Source organism: Camelus dromedarius, chromosome 35 (genome assembly GCF_036321535.1).
Source record: "Camelus dromedarius isolate mCamDro1 chromosome 35, mCamDro1.pat, whole genome shotgun sequence".
NCBI classification, from domain to species: Eukaryota; Metazoa; Chordata; class Mammalia; order Artiodactyla; family Camelidae; genus Camelus; species Camelus dromedarius.
The window spans coordinates 7,909,906-7,932,193 of NC_087470.1; the positions used below are offsets into that span (position 1 = coordinate 7,909,906).

The 22,288-nt window shown below is 37.4% G+C and overlaps 1 protein-coding gene and 1 pseudogene across 7 annotated transcripts in view; both read right to left on the reverse strand.

Moving 5' to 3' along the window:
• The window catches only part of LOC135319961 (junction-mediating and -regulatory protein-like), a 92,267-nt gene that overhangs the window by 60,638 nt on the left and 9,341 nt on the right, over positions 1-22,288 (reverse strand). For all 7 annotated transcript variants that reach the window (XR_010379059.1, XR_010379060.1, XM_064482296.1 and 4 more), the window contains exon 3: positions 2,684-2,763. Coding sequence is in view for 5 of the 7 variants with exons in the window: in XM_064482296.1 (XP_064338366.1) it covers positions 2,684-2,763 (80 nt within the window). In the remaining 2 variants the exon portion in view is untranslated. The remainder of the gene's footprint in view (positions 1-2,683; positions 2,764-22,288) is intronic.
• On the reverse strand, positions 3,709-6,072 carry LOC135319962 (large ribosomal subunit protein uL16-like; annotated as a pseudogene).

The window sequence follows — 22,288 nt, forward strand, 5'->3', positions numbered from 1 at the left end:
TGAACCAAGAGAGTACTTAAAGCAAAGTCAAGATTTTTCTTAAGGAAAAAAAAATTGAGTCTGCTATACTAAAAATATGGAGAATATAAATATTTCTATACTATAAGCATTGGAAGAAAGCTCTTGGAAAAGTTTTCAAAACTGTTATTATCAAGTACTCAATGAAACCAAAGAAAATCTTCAACCATGTTTCCATGAAATAACATATTTGGCACAGTGGAACCTGTGCAGAAATCCTCCCACTTTAATTAGTGCAAGATGAATCTGCTGGGAACTAAACAGAATATACTACAAAGGGAATTACTGGATATAAACTAACTTCTGTTCAACAGAGTTACATGCCCACATCCTCCAAAGTGGTTTTATATTGGAAAGATTTTTAAAAGATGGTGACATACAAGTATGAGGGAAAGAGCATAGAAGAATTCCAATCTTCAATAAAGACAGCTAATCTTCCTTGGTGAAATGGCTAATTCCAGGGCTAGAGCAGAGAATGCACAAGATGAGCCTGGGACATCCTGTGGTACTAGAAAGCCCGTCAATCCTCAAAAAGTGATGGGCCAGAAGCCTTCTTGAAGGGGTTCCCTAGGGCCAAACTATAATAATTATAGCACAAAAATAATGATGGTAATAGATTGAATCCATAGAATAAGAATCTGTAAGTATATTTGATATAAGTAAAATAAAAATCCTCAAGGCTATTCTGATATAGATTTAAAAATTGAACACATACCTAAGAAGGAAAGCTTTTCTTTTTTTTTTTTTTTTGATTGAATGTAGATTTATTCAGAGAGATACATTGAACGGCAAGAGAAAGGGCATGAGGTGTGGGGTTTGGGTGCTCAGATTAAAAGTAGGCACACACTCCATAGACAGATTGTGGGCTGTCTCCAAAGAGGGAGAGAGGGGGTGGCTGTGAAGGCGCCGTGTTGCTGGTTTTTATGGGCTTGGTGGTGAAAGCTTTTCTTTATAGGAGATCCAACCAATAAATGCAGAAGGAATGACGGAAACAGAAAATCACCATTTGGCAAACACCACGGTAATAATATCATTTCAGGTAAGAATCATCAATGAAAATAAAAATTAGAGAGTATGATGAAAAATAAGATAATTACCTGGTCACAAAGTGTTTTCCTACAGAACACTTATTAATTACAAAGGAAAAGCACAACTACAGCAGACAAGCCCAATTGTATCACCTAAACCAAGTGAACAAGTTAGCATCACTGGTAATTGTACAAATCAGTAGCACGTGCCTCCTAGTAAGCTTAATAACGTCACTTGTAGAGTTCTCTTAACCAAAAATTTTTAACATTCATTGAATCATGGGGAAACCACAGAAATCCAAATTGTGGGGCATTCTACAAAATTACTGACCAGTACTCTTCAAAGTATAAGAGTCGTGAGAGACAAAGAAAGATTTTGGAATGGTTTCAGATTAAAGAAAACTAAGAGGGGACATGGCAACTAAAATGCAACTGCATCAGATCCTGGACAGAGGGAGGACATTACTGAGACAACCGGTGAAAACTGAATACAGCCGGGAGACTAGGTAACAGTACTATATCAGTGTTAGTTTCCTGATTTTGATAACAACACTGTCACTGTGTAAGCTGTTAACATTTGGGGAACCTCAATGAAGACTACATGGGAAAACTTTGCAATATTTTGGTAGTTTTTTCCTGAGTTTGACAAAAAAATAAAAGTAAAACCACACACACACACACACACACACACACACACACACACACACACACACACACACAAAGCTAATAAATCAGAATAAAATCTTGCTTTTATATCATATCAAGTTATTTCTGTACCTGTGAAGAAACTATTACTGTTGACCCAGACTTTCATTGGGATAATAAAAAAAAATGACATGTGCTAGGGCAGATACTCAAGTTAAGTAACTTAAACTACCATTGCTTCTTGCTAAAGGAACGAGAAAAAGAGAAGCCAAGAAAATCAGAAATAATCTTATATAATTTCTGCCAACATTTTTATAATAGTTTTTAACTGGCTGCAGTATTACCCCCTTAATGACAGTTGAAGATGTTTTGTGAGTCAGTAACTATACACGACTGTAGCACAATGGCATCACAGTGGGGTAGGGGACCAGAAAAGCACGGGCCTCTCTCACCAATGAGTTGTCTTGTCCAAAACAAATAATGGCACCCTGACTGACACACACTCCTAGAGGAAGGTGGAGAAGTTGATTGTGGGCAACAGTGAAGAGCTCGTTTGTTACCACTGTCCCAGGTCAGTCTGAGAGGCCCAGATCTGCAGAAACTCCTGCTCAGGAAGGGCCAAGGGCTTGCCATCAGTCACACGCCCCTGCAGGAAATCAGCTGTGACTTTAAACTGAGCTCTCCAGTGCTCCTTGAAGTACGAGGAGGGAAAATGTAAAGCAGAAGACTTTCCTAGCTACAGCAGGTAAGACACTTTCTCAGCACTCATGAGTCAGTAGCATGTACACCAAGATACTCACTGCAGCATTTTGTATACTGAAAATCACTGGGAACAAGTTAAACATCCAGTAGGTAAGCTATAACATACCTCCACTGTGCCAGGAGAGCTGGGGTAGGTTTAACGGCTCTCTTGTTAGTAAACACTAAGTCACAGGCTGCAGATGTGCTGAATTTCTATCAGAACAAAGAATTTTCATCTTTAAAGGACTCACCTTTCAGATAAGGTTGCATGAGCATATCTGTAGCGCTCAGTTCCTGGAGATACAGCTCCTGATTCACAGGGCATCGGCACCTTATTTCAACAGATAATCCAAAAAAGGCTGCATAAATGTACAACTCCCAGCAATGGGGAGGGGGGAGTGAAGGAGCACAGAGAAAGACAGATCCCTCCTGTCACTGGTCACGCCCAATAAGGGACGAGAGCACAACTACAGCTTTTGTAACTAAAACACATCAGGAAAGCTGTGAGCCTGTCCCAAGTTGGTGTTAAGGACCAATTACAGAAAATACAAAACTGTGGGAGCACAAACTTGGGTTAACAAACTTTGATATTGTAATGATTGTTTAACTAAATCATATTCTCACCTTTATGTAAACACATAAGAAATGTATAATCAAAACCCATGCTTTCTGTGTTTGTCATTATACTGCTCCTTCAAAGCAAAATGTCCAAAAGCACAAAAGACTGAACTCTCGGTACCAGTCACCGCCTTAACTGAGGGACTTCACTCAGCTGCCTTTAAGCTGCTGTGCTAGCAGGGACCAGCTACGAACTGTCTCCTCGCCGTGAAAAGCAGAGACATGCTTTGCTCACTTGGCTTAGTTCAAGGTCATAGACTCAGGGCTGCTTCTGCTTATGGAAAACCATAGCTCATCCCTCGCCCTAACCGGCAGGACGTGCTTGGCTTACCAGGCGCAGGTGGATAGTGTAGGTCACTCCTGCTCACAGAAAACTGACTTAGCCCTCAGCTGGGGGCAGCTGGGCTGCTTTGTGTGCTTAGATCATTTCTGATCATAGTATGGAGACTCTGTGGTGGCCTGGGGTTTCATTATCAATTATTCAGAAAACTGCAACCTTGCTCATGATTGTTTTGAGGCTTAAAATAACCATTTGTATTATCAATATTGTAACCTTCTAAGTATAAATTAAGATTATAATGTTTTTGTTTTTCATGAACTGAAACTGCCGACCGGCATCCCTGCACATACACCATACCCCTTACTCATTCCTATGATGTATTTCACTTTGATTCTTTTTTTTTTTTTTTTTTTTACTATTCTCAAAAAATATAAGAGCTTTGGAACAGCTTGGGAGTTGGTCTCTGGCTCCCTCTCACTCTCTTTACCTGATAAAGTCTTGAGAAAATTCACTCTTCTACAGTGGGACTTTTGCTGGAGAAAACCCATGACAAACAGAACTCTCACAAAAATATAGTGATCGAGAAAAAAATGAAATTTTCATAGCTGTACTCACTCAGTTCAGTCTAGTAAGAAAGCTAACCTCACAAAGTCCTTTTATATTATCTTTTGTTTAATTTGTAAATTATTTTTTATGTAAAGACTGAAGCAATGAACAGGTGGTGTTGTTGTTGTTTTGACAAGTTAGAAATTTGTTGCAACGTAAGTCACCAAATCATGGGGGAGGGTACAGCTCAAGTAGTAAAGTGCAACCCCCAGTGCCGCCTCTAAAAATGAGGAAACCTAGTTACCTCTTCCCACCAAAATAAAAAATACTTATGTAAACCAATAATAAATAAATAAATTTTTAAAAAATCATCAGATCATCCATCCCTCACCAATCTGAAATGCTGCCTGCGATAAATACCTATGTATAGTGGGGTCTCTTTTTCAGTAATTTACTCAATTCATCCTAAAGTGTTGTTGTTGTTGTTGTTGTTGTTGTTGTTGTTGTTGTTGTTGTTGTTGTTGTTGTTTTGACAGGAAAATAGGATTTATTGGTGGTTGTGTGGAAGGAGGGGACAGCACCAAGGCTCTCATGAGTGCAGGGCCTGCCATTTGTCCAGGGGGCCACAATTTGAGATGTAGTTGACCCTGCAGCCATCCGGGATGAGCCACTTTTCTGCCACCATGTTTTCAAATTCATTTGTGTTAAACTTGATAAATCCCTACTTCTTTGAAATGTGGATCTTCTGGTGACCAGGGAACTTGAACTTGGCCATGTGCACGGCCTCAATCACATGCTCCTTGTTCTGCAGCTTGGTGCCAATGGACATGATGACTTGGCCAATGTGGACCCTGGCCACCATGCCCTGGGGCTTTCCAAAGTCACCCCGCATACCTGTCTGGAGCCTTCAGAGGAAAGCTGTTCATATTCATCTGACACCATTTGGCCACAGAGTGGGAACTCATCCACTTTTGCCTTCTTCCACCCCAGGTCAAAGATGCGGATCTTAGCATCAGGGACACCTCAGCAGAAGCATGGCTGTGGGTGTGGCTTTTTCTTACAGCACTGGTAACACCAGGCGGGGTGGCGGCCCATGGTGACACCAGGATATTCAGTGGTGCACAGAAGGGAAAGAACTAAAGTGTTTCATTTACTATCATCTCATGATACTTTTTTATATCAGAAATAGTCCTTTTTAAGATTGAAAAGCACACCTAGAGGCTTCAGAATGCAAAGCTTCTTAAAGGACTAATCCAGAAAATAAAGTCTGGAATTCTATTATTTCTGTTGAAAAAGAAGTTGGCATGATTTCTCTCTCCTTTTTTTCATCAAATGCAACATGGATACAGCAGGGAGGCCAGGAGATTGGAAACACCTAGATTAGCATCAGGACCTTGCGCTGGTTGCATGATCCTGGGCAATTACTTAAATTTTCTGATCTTCCATTGTTTTCACCTATAAACAAAGTCCAAACATCTGCACATTGTTTCCTTTTTCCCATTTATATCCCCTTCTCTCTTTTTCTAAGTATAGGTAATCACATTTCAAGTGGATACACATTTTAGAGAAATTATCCTGCAGGAAAAAAAAAGTGAGAATGTTCTCAATGTACTATTCTGAAAAGATTTCTAAGATATACTGTGATTTTTTTTAAGTCTATATACTATGTTCTATTTTTCCATATAATGGGAGAAAAATGCCACTATACATTTATATCTGTGTGTGTATATGCAAAAAATAGTCGGGAAAATTATTTTTAAGTTTATATAAAAATATTTCCTTTTTAACAATTTCAGACATGTCAAAAAGGGAAAAAGATTGACACTATCTGGATTAAAAAAAAAAAAAAAGCAGAAAAACTGAGGCCCCGGAAAAAAATAACCATGCTAATCAGAAAATGAGTGATTTGAATGAGTTCCACATATCAAAGGCTGACTCAAATGAGGTGCTTTTTCACATTATATGAAAATGAATGCCTCTGTTTGACATTATGGTCAAATCCAGAAAAGTTTTTTCTTTGTTTTCCTATAATGTTTCACTTTACTCTGTTCTAATTCTCCAGATTACATATCTACCTTCAATCTACTCTTTGGTTTGTAAATAAAGTCTTTATTCTTAAAAATTTAGATCATTTTAAAATGAATTAAATTGATGAAATTATATATATCATTTACATAATCTATATTCATATGTAGCACATATTTTAGAAATAATAAACTACAACACAATGGAAAAGAAGGGTGAAAAGGAAAGTAGCGAAGACTTTTAATGCAAACTAGGCATCTTCTATTTTGTTGTACAAGCAATAGGGAGCCACTGAAAGTTTTGACAAGAATGGGACATAATATGAAGAAAGTAATGTTTTTGAAGAATGAGTGTAATCACAAAAACTAGATTATTCATAATAGCCAAAAATTGGAGAAAATCAAAATGACCATCAACTGAAGAATGAATAAACAAAATGTGGTATCAGCATACAATGGATATTACTCAGACCTAAAAGAATGAAGTACTGATACACAATACAACATAGAAGAACCTTGAACATTATGCTAAGTGAAAAAGGCCAAATATAAAAGGCCATATATTGTATGATTCCACTTATATGAAACGTCCAAAATAGGCAAATGCATAGAAATAGGAAGTAGATTTGTGGTTGCCAGGGAACTGGGAAGAGGGGAGATGGGAAGGGACTGTTAATGGGCTTGGGGTTTCTTCCTGAGGTGATGAGAATGCTAAAGCATTCAATAGTAGTGATGGGTGCAAAACTTCATGGATAAACTAAACCCCACTAAAATGTATACTCTGAAAGGGTAAATTTTCTGGCATGTGAATTATATCTCAACAACACAGAAAAGGGGTGTGTGTGTGTGTGTGTGTGTGTGTGTGTGTGTGTGTGTGTGTGTGTGTGTGTGTGTGTGTAAAATACTACAGGTAAGAAAAATAGAAAGCAACCATATTGGTTTAGCAATGAATACGTAAAGGCTATCAGGGCTTCTATTGTTAAGCCCATCTAGGGAGCACCATTCAGATAACCAGACTCCACAGAGGACCTCTCACAGGGTCCCCATGGTGGAATATAGCCTGGGACTCTGAATGAGTAAGTGTAAGCAAAGGGGCAAAAGGACTGTCAATAACAATAAATATATGAATATGAGGAGCAAGGAAATAAGACAAAAATAAATCTCTTTTCTCTTTAATTGAAAATGAAACATTCACAAAGAGGAAATTCAACAGAATTCAATACTTACCATCTTTGGATTAAGAAATAAAGGCAATCTGTAGTCTCTTACCCAGACTTTTTCAAATTTTCAACAATAAGCTTACCTGTATAAGGAGGAAAATGTATAAAAATGTATTTGTCTTTATTAACAAAGTATTTTATATCTCAACCATTGAAACCATTCTGAAATACGCAAGCCCTAACCTATTAGAGAGTCAAGCATTGTTAAAGCCAATTTCTTGTGGAATCCATACACTACTGTCTTAATGGGAAAAGTAAAGTTCATAACCTACATCTTCACTGTCCAATATACCAGCCAAAAGCTAGTAAGCACTTGACATGTGGCTAAGTCTACACTGAGACATGGTGTAAGTATAAAATATACTCCAGATCTCGGAGTACTAGAAAAAGAATCTAAAATATCTCCTTAATAAGTTTTCATAGTTTCATATTGATTACATGTTGAAATAATAATATTGTGATATATTAAATAAAATATATTAAAAATTAATGTCACCTGTTTCTCTTGCCTTAAGTAACAGGAGAACAGCCTCAGACAGCAATGATGTGAAATTTTTTAGGAGCTTGGAACTCCCAGCTGAAAGCCGCCGCTGTTGCTGGGCCTCACACAGACAGCAAACAGAGCAATGGGCCAGGGAGCCACGCACGCACACGTGTGGGGCAGGACAGCCAACTCCGACAGGTGGTGAACAATGCCCAGGCAAAGTAGAAGTCAGGGGTAGCCCACAGTAGTGGCCAGAAAGCTTCACGGAGAATCATTTTACCCCCACACTGAAGGGATAAGCCTAAGACCTAAAAAGGAAATTATTTCTCTAAGAATGAGGGGGTCTGGAGAAAACCCCAAAATTAAGAATACTGTCTCCATAACCATTTTTTCTCACTTAAATACCAGAAAATGCTAACTAATCTACAATAACAACAACAACAACAACAACAACAACAACAACAACAACAACAACAACAATTGCCCGGGGTGAAGGAACTGACTCTTTTGAGGCTGATGGAAATGTCTTCATTGTGGTAGTGTTTCCATGAATACAATTGTCAAAACTTATCAAATGAAACCCTACATGGGTGCAGTTTACTGTATATATTATATCTCAATAAAGCTGATTGCAAATAATTAGGAAACAAACAAAAGCAATCACCATTTGCCCTGTGGTGGTCACAATGTAGCTGTCATTCCCTGGGCATGTGCAAATTGGTCACTGACAGTTTATATCATTGTAAGTTTTGCTGAATTATGTGTACTTTGGGTACACACATGTCACATTTATGACCCAATTTTTAATATCCTCTAAAAGATTACTCTATGATTCAGCATTAAAAAAAATTGATTCTTGCAAAAAAGCACAGAAAGGCAGCAGTGGGGACTAAATTTGATATTCATGAAGCAAATATTTGTGATTAGATGAATGACCACAATTCTATTTTTGTTTTGTTTTATTTTTTGGGTTTTTTTTTTTTTTTTGGACAAAGCAATATCCAAGTACTTATAATGCACTCTATCATACTTTAAGCCAGCATTTTTCTTCCTTATTGACAAATAAAATAACAATTTGTCTTATAATTGATCATGTGGTGGGCAGAATTCTAAGATGGCTCCCAAGATTTTAACACCCTGGTTTACACACCTTCTCAAAGTTATTCAACCAAATAGTAATCTAAATGCTGCTGTGAAAGGATTCTATCAATGTAATTCAAATCCCTAATAAGCTGACTTTAAATTACTGAGATTACTGTAGGTTGGCCTGACCTAAAAAAATCAGTTCTTATGAGAACACTGTCCTTAAATAGCAAACAGCCATGCTGTGAACTGTGCATACAGAAGGCCATGTGGGAACCTAAGCGTGGCCTCCAGGAGCCTCTAGGGGAGTGTCTGTTACTCCCAGCCAGCAAGCAAACAGGAATGCCATTCCTACAAAGGCAAAGAATTGAATTCTGTGAACTACCAAGTGAGCCTGGGAGAGGACTGTGAGCCTCAGATGAGTTCGCAGCACTGGCTGACACTTTGATTTCTGTCTGGTAAGACTCAGAAGACAGGACCCTGCTAACCACGCCCAGACTTCTGATGGACAGTGACTGTGAGGTGAGCTGCTAAAGCAGCAATGGAAAATTAACACAGAAGGCTTCTTAGATTTGAGGAAATATGGTTTATATTATTTCTCTTAAAGGCTGCTGATATGCTCCATCATCAGTACAATTTCTTACATTTCACATTATTATGAGTGATGTGATTCAATTTCACAAGGCAGCAGGATGAGGTAATACTACTCTCAAAATTTTACAGGTAAAAAACTTTAGAACACATAATAATTTGTTTCCTCCAGCAACTGGGCATACGATTTAGCATATTTGCCTCTGTCTTTCTAAACCAATATCAATCCAAAAATAAATAAATAAGTAAAAACCTTAGTCCTTATCCATTTCAAAAGGAATGAAAATAAAGTTGAATGTGTGGTAAGAAAAGCTAATTTTGAGATCTAGCAAGGCCATATAATTTGAGGCAATCATCTAGTTTCTAAGAACTTCAGGGAACTCAGCTATTAAAAGAAGGACTAGCGGAAATTTAAATCAAGTCTGGAGCCTAATTCATAGCAGAAAAATATACAGACATATATACAGACACAAATGGATAATGACATGCTCTGCCAACCTTATAGAGTGTATAATTAAATGCCATTGCAAATGGCCTGCACTTCAATAGCCCTTGTGTGCCAGACACTCGTCTATAAATGATATATGAAGTGTACAGACAAGGACTACCATATAGAATAGTGGTGAGGGTTTCCGGCCACAGCCCCAGACCTCCTGGCTGCAGCCCCGGGCCCACCACTGACTGAAGGCGAGGTCTTGGGCATGTCTAGCCCCCCCTGTGCCAAACCTTCAGCTGTAAGACAGGGACATGGACAATATTTATCTCCGAGGGCTGTGGTGAGGATTGAATGAGTTAACACATACAAAGCCCACAGAAGAGTGCCAGGCACATATTAAGCACTCAAACGCTGACATCAATATTGTTTTCATAATAGTGCCATATTAATATTCACTTCTAAGAAAGGCAAACTGTGCATCTATGGAGGATACTAACGGACTGTCCCCCTGGGATGGCTTTTACTTTTATTCTATGAATTTGCCAGGACACTGTTAAAATTGGTTACTGTGTTTTTTTTTTTTACCTTAGTGAAATGTTTATGGGTTCAAGTACTGTATCTATTTCTGTGTTAAAAATCTAATTGAAACTTACATGGAAACATTAGACACTGACATTCTAGGGCTTTGCTATGCAAAATAGTTTTGAGGACCACCAATTCAGCATCCCCCAGCTGCCTGTTAAAAATGAACAATCCCAGAAGACAGTACATTTGGCCAATATACTTTATGTTTCTTTTCCATGGGAGGGATAGTGTCTCAGGCTTTTCTCTTCTTATTTTAATAGTCAGTACTTCCTTTTCTGTGCCTGTAAGGCTCCTGGATGTTATTCAGTCTTTTGTATAGCAGGTGCAATATTATTTTTCAAAATATTTTAAAAATCAAATAACATTATCTAGGCCATAGAAGCCTTTTACAAATGTACTTTTATGCAAATCAGATACTAGGAGGCAATACTCAAATCCAAATAAATGTTGCTTTAAAGCTCATGTTGTTGCTTTATTACCCAAAACAGTGCAAGCTAAGAAGCAGGAGTAGGTAACCAATGCAACATGAAAAACTGATGTCTAAAATTGGGTATTGCTAATTAAGGTTACAAGTTCAAAGCCTTAATTTTTATACACAAGTACTTGAACTTCTGAAATAAGTGGTTTGCATCACCTCATTAGTACAGTACATTGGTTCTCAAATTTTGGGCCCCCAATCATCAGTATCACTTGTGAAAATGTAAGATTTATACTCCTGGGTCTCTCCCTAGACCTGCTGAATCAAATACCAGGATTGGGGACAAGCATCTATGGTCCTACAAGCCCCTAGATGATCCTGATGCTTGCTAAATTGTGGGAACTACTGGAATAGTGGTTCAGACACAGTACAATTATGCTGAGTTTTTCATCACTAGTTTGAATGCAATTCTGCCTGGTCAAGTATGAAAATGTATGAATGTTGGAAATAGGACACAAAAATAAGGAAACCCAACATGTATGCCTGCAAATAAGTGCATCTATGACCAATTATAAAGAATTATGTGATTTAAAGCTGATGTAATTCAAAGTTACTGCGCATTTACTTGATTGTCTACTATGTATGTTTGCAGAATTATTTATAAACTTTCTATAACCTTAAACTTTTTACAAAACTGTAAGTATGCAAGCTTACAAGGTAGAAATAAAACCTGTTTGCCTGGTTGAAGGTGGTGGGGGGGATAAAGATAGATAATGTGAAAAAACAGTAAGGTGCATAAGACAGGATCCTTAGGTCTTGACAGGATTATCTGACTCCCTGTACACCAACCATAAATTCCTATTTACCACAATTTATTTCATTCAGGCATTTTCTTTTTTTTAATTGAGTTATAGTTAGTTTACAATATTGTGTCAATTTCCAATGTAGAGCACAATTTTTCAGTTATACATGAACATACATATATTCATTGTCACATTCTTTTTCACTGTGAGCTATTCAGGCACTTTTAATCTTTAATAGACCATCATTCAGCACACTGCTTTTAGTGTCTGCATGTAACTTTTGATAAAATTTTACAAAGGCTTTGAATTATAATTCTGGAAGGAGCAAAGTTCAAATGTATATAACTACAGTTAGAAATACAGTATTTAAAACACAACCAAGAGGAAAGAGAAAATCTTCTATGAGACATTTTTAAAGACCAATATTCAGGTTTAGCTCTTTTTAAGGTAACAAAATAAAATTCAAAACTATTTAAATCTCCTAATGAACAAATAAAAAAAACAGGGCACAGACGTCAAAACTATGTTCTCACTGTATTTATTAAATGTAAAACAACTATAAATAAACTAATTAAGGAAAAGTCCCATACAAAGTATGCAGAGGAAGGAAAAATGAATTTTATTCTAATGACAAACACTATCTCAGCAAACAAAAATTGTTTAAAAAACCACATAAGAAAAACACTCTGCTTGTGCCCACTGACTTAATGTATATCTTAGAGACTAACGAGTGCTGCTTCCCAAATTTTCTGCTACCCATTCCCAGCATGACAAACCGTACATTTCCAAATCTAAATAATATATTTCTGAGGCTTGTCTCCTAAATAAGAATCTCTTTCAAAAGATTTAACTCTAATGACAAAACACATTTTACAGATAGAAAATAATTATTTATAAACATCACTTTGCTCCCTAAGCCTTTAGATTTGACCTACACAGGCTTCTTCTACTGCTAAAGATGTATCTGGGATGCCTGTCCTGATGGTGATACCAAGGGCAAGACTGAATTTAATTTAAAAAATGCAAATTACTGCAAGTTGGTTAAATTACAGGTTTAAATTTCATAATTATTTTGTATAAGAAAATAAACGTGGAAACTGCTTTTCAAGAGTCTGTCAATCTTCTAATATCTGTATAGGATGAAATCTGATTATTTTCCCCTCCTATTTCAGTACTACAATTTTCAATATAAAACTTTTCACTAAAGGGGGAGGGCATAGCTCAGTGATAGAGTGTGTGCTTAGCATGCACATGTTCCTGGGTTCAATCATCTGTACCTCCTTAAATAAATGAATAAATGAATAAATAAATAAGTTTAATTATCTCCCCCAAAATAAATAAATAAAAACACAAATTAAAAAAAAAACCTCCTCCACTGAAACTTAAGAGGCAGCAGCACGGTGACTAAAAGCATAGACCACAGTCAGATGGATCTGGATTTGAATCCTAGTTCTGTGAATTCAAATTCCTAGCTATACATTCTTGGAAAATTCTCTGAATCAGTTCTTCTCCCATAAAACAGGCTTCTTAGTATCTATTTCATAGGGACTGCTGTGAGAAATAAATAACGTATGTAAATATCCTTAGCAGAGGGTCTGATATATTGCAAACATTCAATAAGTGGTAACAATGATAATCAAAACAAATAATGATCAAATTATTAATTTATCAAATGATCAAATCTACACTTTTATCCGGTAGATTCTCAGCCCTCTCCTAGTTAATTCTTTATAAATAAATAGGGGCAGCTCTGAGGTATAAAATCAATCATCAAAAGAAATAGACGTAGCAGGCACCTTCCTCAACCTTGTTCTCTCCCATGTTTCAACAGCCTTAGTCATTATCCAAACTTGAGAATAAAGACCTGCTCACACTAGGCAGAGGAGATCAGAGGCCATATTTAACACCTGTACTTAATGATAGCGCACCCATGGTGTAAGGCTGATACCATATACTCATTTTTCCAACACATTCAACATGAGAATGGGGACTTAGGTGGAAAAGAAATCAACCAAAAGCATCTTTCAGGAAGTACCTGTTGGATCAAAATTCTCATTGCTGAGTCAAGAAGAAGAAGGTCACCTTAATGCATCACATGTACCAAAAGAATAGGCTGTTTTGTACTTTCTAGAAATGAAGGGAAAAGTTCACATGAAATCTCTATCAACTTTTGTGACTTCTTCTAATTCATTTAATAAATATTTTTTGAACACCTTTGGACTGACACTACACTAAGCACTTGGATACAAAAGTGACAAGATAATAATATTCTCCTCTTGCAGAGCCTATTAGAAAATCATTCCCTTTTTTTCTCTCTCATTCATTGGTTGACTTACTATATGCCACTATGTGGCAGCAAATGTTAGGCATTTAGGGGAGGAGAGATTCACTAAAAAGATAAATAAGATAGAACCATTGTCGTCAAAGAACTGACAGGCTAGTAGAAGAGAAAAATACAAATACCTATGTTAAGTGCTATGAAAGCCACATAGATACTGTGCATAATCAGGAGGAAAAACAACTAACTCTACTCACATTAACCAGGAAAGACTTTCTAAAGAAGATGGTATTTAAATAGAGTCTTAAGGGATAAATGTTTCACAGAAGAAAGGAGAACAGTACTCCAGACAGAGGAAATAGCCAGGTGCAGACACATACATGAAACTATATACATGCACACACACATATACACACACAAACTGCATTAAATATATACATGTTACATACAAATGGAGGTACAGTCAGTTTTTAGATGGAAGCAGACAGTCATTTGAATTACAACACAGAAAATGATGCAATTGCCTACTTTTCCAATTCTCCCAAAGATGGTACACAGCTAATAATATATATATAAGGGAAAATTTAGTTCCTTCCAATTCCAGCCTTAGAGCATTAGCACTTAAATCTCTCCCTGAAATAAAGGGAGGTTTGAATGCTAGGTTAAATCTGGACTAGAAAAGGCTCTCCCTTAAAAAAAGTATCAATTCAGGTAGGAAAATAAAGGAAAATAGCAAGGGTATCAAATTAGAATCTCCTTAAATGGACAGGGTTCAATTTTAAACAGTAGGAAAAAAATTAATTCCTCAGTGAGTAATAAAACTTGAAGGAAGAAAGGGAAATCAGATATGATGCAAGGTTTCTCCCAATGATCATTCTATTAACACTGATACTTGCATTTTCCATTAGTGTGTTCTTGACTTTACACATATTTACATATCATGGTACTCACATTCTGTAAGCCCCCTAACTCTTGCTATACTTTCACGTGAATAGTTTGCCATTTAAAAAAATTAAATTCAGGCAGATGGGGTGAATAAATTTTTTTAAATTGTATAAAAATTAGTAAAATCACCTGGAAACCTTTCCTAGCTTCTGAATAATAAGTATAAATACTTTTACTTTTTGAGTAATTGCCTTATCATCTTTAAAAAAAAATCATGAAATCTGTTAATTTTCCTTTATGTCTATGTTTTAAAATATGGGTTAGAGGCTTATCCATGTCTATGCTTTATCTTTATCAATAATCAGTATTTACACAAAATCTAACTGGTAAAGTACCTTATACTACAAAGGAAGTAATCAAATGAGAAACAGAGAATTTAATGATGGAGCAAGGTTTCCCAAACTTGGTATCTTTGACCTTTTGGACCAGATCATCCTTCATCATGGGGTGCTGTCCTGTACAAGGTTTACACCTGGTCCCTACCAACTAGACACCAGCAGCACCCTCACACACAACTCTCCCCTACTTGTGATCATCAGAAACATCTGCAGATGTTGCCAAATTCCCCCCTGCGGCCACTGCTGCATGCGGGCAGCGTGCTACGCTGCTCGGTGGTTATCTCACTTCACCTAACAACATAGTGTCCATGAAATAGTTGTTATTTCCCCAGCTCAACAAATAAAGAAACTAAGGCCAAGAAAATTAAACAACTTGCCAAGAGTCACGTAACCAAGTGTGGCAGCCCATACCGAACCCACACAACGGGGCTTCAGTCCCTGCTCTAGTCACCGTTCTGTTGTCTCTTATTAATGCCTCAGCCTTTTTCATGTGACACTTGAAAAGTAATATTTTGAATCTTATCTGAAAATAAAAAATAAAATTATCCATACAAGAGGAATTTAAATTAAAAGACTCCCAACCTCAATTCAGGATAAACTAACAAGTACTTTTTTAGCACTGACTGTATGTATGCCCAGTACCAACTTTAGGAACTAGAGTGATTCAAAGAAAAAAAAAACTACATTTATTAAGGATTTGGCTCAAGACCTTTTCCACACATTACCTCTCTGAAGTCTCACAACATCCCTGTGAGGTAGGTATTAATATCGTCAGTGGATGTAGACAGTGTACCAGGTTCTTGTCCCATCCCAGAAAGAATTTTGAGATAAGATGTAGTGGTTAAAAAAGGTAAAGTGAGAATTTATTAAGGGATGGATTGTACACTCTCAAGAGGAGAGCTAGCAGGCTCAGATGAGCAGCTGCCCTGTGTTTCTCTGGCAAGTTAGTTACATAGGGTGTAAAAGTGAATGGGTGGATTATTCATTGGGGAAGGAAGGGTTTGGGGTCAGATTCGCTGATTATCATCCCAAATCCACATTCCCAAGGAGAAAAGGGATTTTTGTCATTATTTAGTCTGGATCAGAAGTGTCATGGCATCAGTTCATGATGGATACTTCTAATCTGCAAGGCTAATATTAATGAAATGAGGGCATAATGAGAAAAAGTTTCATTCAGACACTGGAAATTCCTGCCTTTTCTCACCTTTCTTTATTGGTCTCCAGGCCACTGATCACCCCTAAATGTGTGACCACTTATGAGCTCAAAGATTCCTGCTTTTCTTTCTCTGCCCATGGACCCCTGGTGCTTACATGATATGTGGTTTCCTGCATTTGGCCTGTGCCCCTGCTTTCTGCCCAATTGCTGCCATTTGGTCTGTGTTCCCCTTTCTCTGCTTATATCTAGCTGTCTGCCTGCTCTAACATTACCTTTTTCAAATAAGGAAGCAAAGGCTCAGAATAGAAAGGTAGCCCCTGACCTAAGAAGGCTTACAATTCAATTGAAGAGACACACACACACACAAAATGTTTTTTTAAAGACACAGAATAAGTTAAGTATCTCAGTTAACAACACACAGAGGGTGAGAAATACAAATGAGCAGAAGGAAAGTATGAAGGAGGATTAATAAAATGGCCACACTTAGGCTAACAGATTGCTTATTCTTATGCTCACCCTTAAAATGGTCAACTGACATGACTGACCGGTTGCTACTCATGGTTACAGGCCCACTGTTGAAACTGAAGCTATTGATCTTACTGTTTCTACTTTATTCCAGCCATTGAAAGTCATCATCATGCTGGGTATCTGAGTCCTTCTCCAAGAAGAAGGTCTGGTCACAGAACTGTCACCTAATAAAATACCCTGAATTACCAAGAAGACCACACCTTGAGATAAAGCGATCTAACCACTACCCTCCATAGAACGGATCACCTGAAGGCATCATAACACCATTCTGAGTTTTCTGATGAGAAAATGATTGTGTTGATGGTTATCAATGCTTTATTGTTTGAACTATGGCTCTAGAACCACCCCCACCCACTCCATCCCCAAGGTGGGTACACAGTTTGGAAGGCACTAGCCTGCTGTGAATCCCCTTTGCCTGACAAAGCTATAAAGCTGCCTCTTTTCTTCTAAGCTCCAAGACCCAGTCTCTGAATTCTTTGGCTTGTCAGGGAGCGGGGGCCAATGTTTTGGCAACAAGCATACAGTTAGATTAGTCAGGGAATACTTCTTAAAAAGGGTTTCTAGTATCCTCTCTTAGGAAAGGAAATGCATGAGCAAATTGTAAGAAACTGAGGAGGAGAAACACATCTGAAAACAACAAGAAACAGAAGTGTGGGGACTGAAATGTAAGCTTTGTGATAGCCAATGCAAGCAGCAACTCAGGGAAATGATGAGGAGTGATACGTGCCTTAAAATTCAGATGGAGCAGTAGCTGGAGATGAGACTAGCTCTGTGCTTTTAGGGTGCTCCTGCCACAAACACTCTCAGGCATAACTACAGGAATGAACAAAAAAGAGGTGAAGGTGAAGACTAATGGTTGGTAGTGGAAGCTTAGACATACGGAGTCAAACACCAAAATTCATAAGATGGGTGATGGGTCATCTACTTTGCTTTATGTATTTTGTCTCCCCCAAGCAGAATGTAAGTTTCCAGAGGGCAGGGGCTTTATGTCCTGTTCAGTTAGATCAATGCCTGTCACAGTAGGTGCTCAGTAAATGTCTGCTGCTGAATAAAGGCAGTTTTCAAAACAGTTCACCTATTCAGAAACTAAGGCCACAAATGTATTCAGCATTCAAAAAACAAAAAAACCAACAAACAACAACAACAAAAAACCCAGCAAGCACACACACAGAAATAAGAAGACTATTGTCCTATTCATCGTTATTACAACAACTAACATTTACTGGGCACTAACTCTGAGAAGACACTGTGATCCATTATCTCAATCCTCTTAGCAGCCCTGTGACAGAAGTAGGTAGTATTATTATGATCCCAGGTTTACAAGTTCAGACAAAGAATAAATAACCTGCCCAAGGTCACAAAGCAGCACAGCTGGAGGAAGCTGGGTCTGTCAACTCCAAGGCTTGCCTCTCAATTACTACGTCACATACACAGAACTACAAGTATACTTCTTAGGCAAAGCTAGGGAAAAGTGGCCAATGAGGAAAGAAAACAGCAAAACAAAACAAAATAGAAACTCCCATGTAGTCAAAAACCATTGGTCTGCCCCTCTCCTATAGCGGCTGCTGTGGAATCTCCCCACCTGAGTACACTGACTACCCCATGCCCAGCACAACTTCAGTGGTTTAAAAAATCCAGATGCTGAAAAGCAGGAACTAGAGTCAAGCATCTAATCAACATTTCAAAGAGCGGTAGATAACAAGTGGTAATGCCCCAGGGCCACAGCCCGAAGAAGAAACGATGGCTGTGACCTCAGACTAAGGCTGACCTCAGACCTTCCCAAGCCCTGCTCCCAGTGTCTGCCTCTTCCCTCCCTCCTATGCCCTGCGTGTCTCTCCCCACCTCTGCACCTCCTCTCTCCCACTAAATGGCCTTCACAAACACTCTGAAAATTTTTGTTTCCTGCTCTAAATTTCTCATCTAGTAAGTTAAATTTGTAATATTTCTCTAATGAAAAGAAGTCTACCTGTAGACAAGTAGAAAAATGTTCTCTGAATGTTGCAGCATCAGTCCAAACGGCACATTATCAAATTCACACAGTAGTCACTAAAGAGACCACCAATCAAACAAATTAAAACTGACATCCCACATATTTATTTATGTAGCCTTCTGGTGTTACACACATAGTAATTACACAGGAGGACATTAAACCCACTAGATAGACTCTGCTCTTCTCCCATTAGTCCAGTAACACATCCATGACTGCAAAGTTCTGAAAATCTCTAAAATGGAAAGATTTTTAACTCCAGAAGCATGATTGCAATCGTTGCCAACAAACAAAAATATTAAAAATATTGAATTTGCTTAAAAAACTAGAATATTCATTAAATTAACTACTTAGAGATGCACTAATACATAAGCTAATTTAATTTCTGCATTTACACCAAAATCTAAAGCAAATGTGCCTTAAAAGCAGTCAGAGAGTAAGCCAGAAAGAGAAAGAAAAATACCATATGAGATCTCTCATATGTGGAATCTTAAAAAAAAACAAACAAACAAAGCATAAATACAGAACAGAAATATACTCATAGACATAGAATACAAAATTGTGGTTGCCAAAGGGGTGGGGGGTGGGAAGGGATAGATGGGATTTCAAAATTGTAGAATAGATAAACAAGATTATACTGTATAGCACAGGGAAATATATACAAGATCTTATGGTAGCTCACAAAGTGTGACAATGAACGTATATATGTTCATGTATAACTGAAAAAGTGTGTCCTACACTGGAATTTGACACAACATTGTAAAATGATTATAAATCAATAAAAAATGAAAAATGTTAAAAAAAAAAGCAGTCAGAGAATGAAGACAAGACTTGGCAAGATAAAAAGTACTAAGAAATATATCTCAAACATTTCTTTCTGCCTTTGGATTTTTTTCACACATTTATCTTAAACATAGAATTCTATTAAATAAACAGACTATGAAAGCAAATTCATATTGCTCTCAAAATAGAAATACTTCCCAAATACAAAAAAAAAAAAAATCAAGAAGCATTTATTTCTTGAATTGGTCAGCTGAACACTGATTATGCCAAACCTAATGAAGGAAAGGAAAATTATTTCTGAAAATGGATCCTGTATGTAATAAATATTAAGCATGAAAAGGGAATGTCCACCCCACCTTCACATCATTTTAGGAAAAGGAGAAAATCAAAATTCAGTTACAACAAAAAATCACCTGAATAAAATTCCATCAATCATAGTTTGCAATGTAATGATACAAATTAATCTTATTAAACTTCTTCATTTTTTTTTAAGCTTTTCATTTCCAAGCATTAAACCAAAGGATGTTAAAAAACTTGATAACCCAATTACATCCTGGTATTTCCAAACGGACAATTTAAGCCAAAGTCACTTTCAGAGCTAATCAATGAATTCATCAAAAAGCATCCTTTCTGATCTAAGCATACTGAGGTCTTTGGAGATGAATGGAAACTCTAGTTATGTTCAAATCAGTCTTTCTTTTCTGTAAATAATAAGCACAGTAGTTCTGTCATTTCTCCACTTTTTAAGATTTTTAAATAATATGTTAATGAATCACACACTAGCACAGATGCTTTTGAAAACACTGCAGAATTACTTCAGTTTAATTTATCAAGCTCCAGGGCTGAGTTTAAGTGTTGGGCAACATAAAGCCTGACTTTAGCCTTCTGTCTGAGTCGCACTGTAAAAGACCTTTAACTCACATTAATAGTGTGGGGCCACGCTGTCCTATGCACGGCGCTGGGAGAGCTCTGCATGTGCTTTATATTATCTCATTTAGTCCTAACAACCCTGGGAAGGACATGGTTTTTACATCCACATGTGATGAGGCCCATAGTGAAAAAGGATAAGTAACTCATTTCAGGGCACATAGCTAAAAATGACAGTGCCTTACTAATGAATCTTCTGCCTCCACAGTGTGAATATATTTTATGAGGGAAATGAGAAGTGAACTAGCAACACGGTGCTGGCTCCAGGTACACATAGTGCTTCCAACCACGAGATTGTTGCAAATTACCCACTACTACTAGTGAGACAAGTCCTTCTCAGGCATACAGGATGTCATGCAAAGGTCTATTATTAGACCCTTAACTGACCTAAAAAGCATGACATTTTAAAAGTCTCATGAGATAGATACATTCTTCCAAAAATAAACCAGCAATGTGTCTTGATACTTCACATTTGGCCCAAAATATTGATGCATTCAATGTATTATCCTAGGGTGATCTGCTCAGAGGAAAGGCTATGTGACAGAAAAATATTCTGCATCATTAATATTCCATAATTTCATAGACGTCATGCAGAAAGGAGCATTCAGCATGACTCAGGCTCCAACAGACACAAGATCAGAACGTGCTGCCTCCTGCCTGAAGCCACCCAGGTCTCCAGTAGCCAAACTTCAGCTGGAAAAAAAGGCGGCAGAGGCCACACAGCAAAGCAACAGACACTTCATGCTACCTGACGGATCTGGCAGCTGTCCCTTAGGTGATAGGGGAAAAGCAAAATATAAGATACTCAAGCAGTAAGGACTCTTGTGCATTTGTATTATTTTTCAAAAGCCTGCATTGCAGGATAGCACAACACAAACATAGGATCTTGTATTTACTTGTATCAACTTACAATTTTAGAGAAACCAATTGTTACTCAAAACTTTTTAAGGGAATATTTTAGAAAAACTGTCATACGTTGGTTTGTCTCTCAGGATCCAGATCAAGGACAGATGTTCCCTCATGATAATTCATAAATTCTGAAGGTAGAGTAGGAGGAAATTTTAAACATATTTGTGGGTAAAAGTATAATTATTAGAAAATATATATCCCAGTGTTCAGGAAATGTCATGTTGATTTAGGAAATACACTCTAAACACATGTGAAAGGGAGCATGAGAAAGTGCCCAGGAGGGGTCAGGAGAAAGCAGGGAAAACCTACAACTACATGAAGGCATAAGACGGGCTGGGTTTCTACTTAGTGTGAAAAAGTCTCAATGGTGAAAGGTTTAGCAGCAAGAGTTCATTATTTGAAAACAACTTTACTCATCTGTTTGTAATGAAAATTCAACTACACTAAAAAGAAAAAATAAACCAATGTTCCACTCTTCCCTGGTCGACTGAAAGTGTCAACAATATGGAACATTTCTATTTGGGATATTTGCAGATATGAGAGAAACACCTTGTGTCTTTTAAATTGCCACCCATCCTTAAGCCTGAGAATGACAAATTACCTAAAAAGGCAAAAAAAAAAAAAAAAAGAAAGCTTTTCAAAAAGAGCAAGGAAAGGATCATCTCCTAATGAATAGGAAAGTAACTTTACAGTGACCTTCTTTCTAAAAGGTATACTAAAAGTGTTAGTTTATATAAAACTGTCAGGCACCTTTCTTAAAGGAAGAGGAATTGAAGTATCTATTACATGTGTAGAAATATTATGTAAAGTAAAAGCAGGCTTGACAATAACTAACAAGTGTCACTATTGGAAGAGTAATCCTTTCCCCTGACGGAAACTGGGGAACCCAAAGATAAATAAGATTTATGAAACCAGGC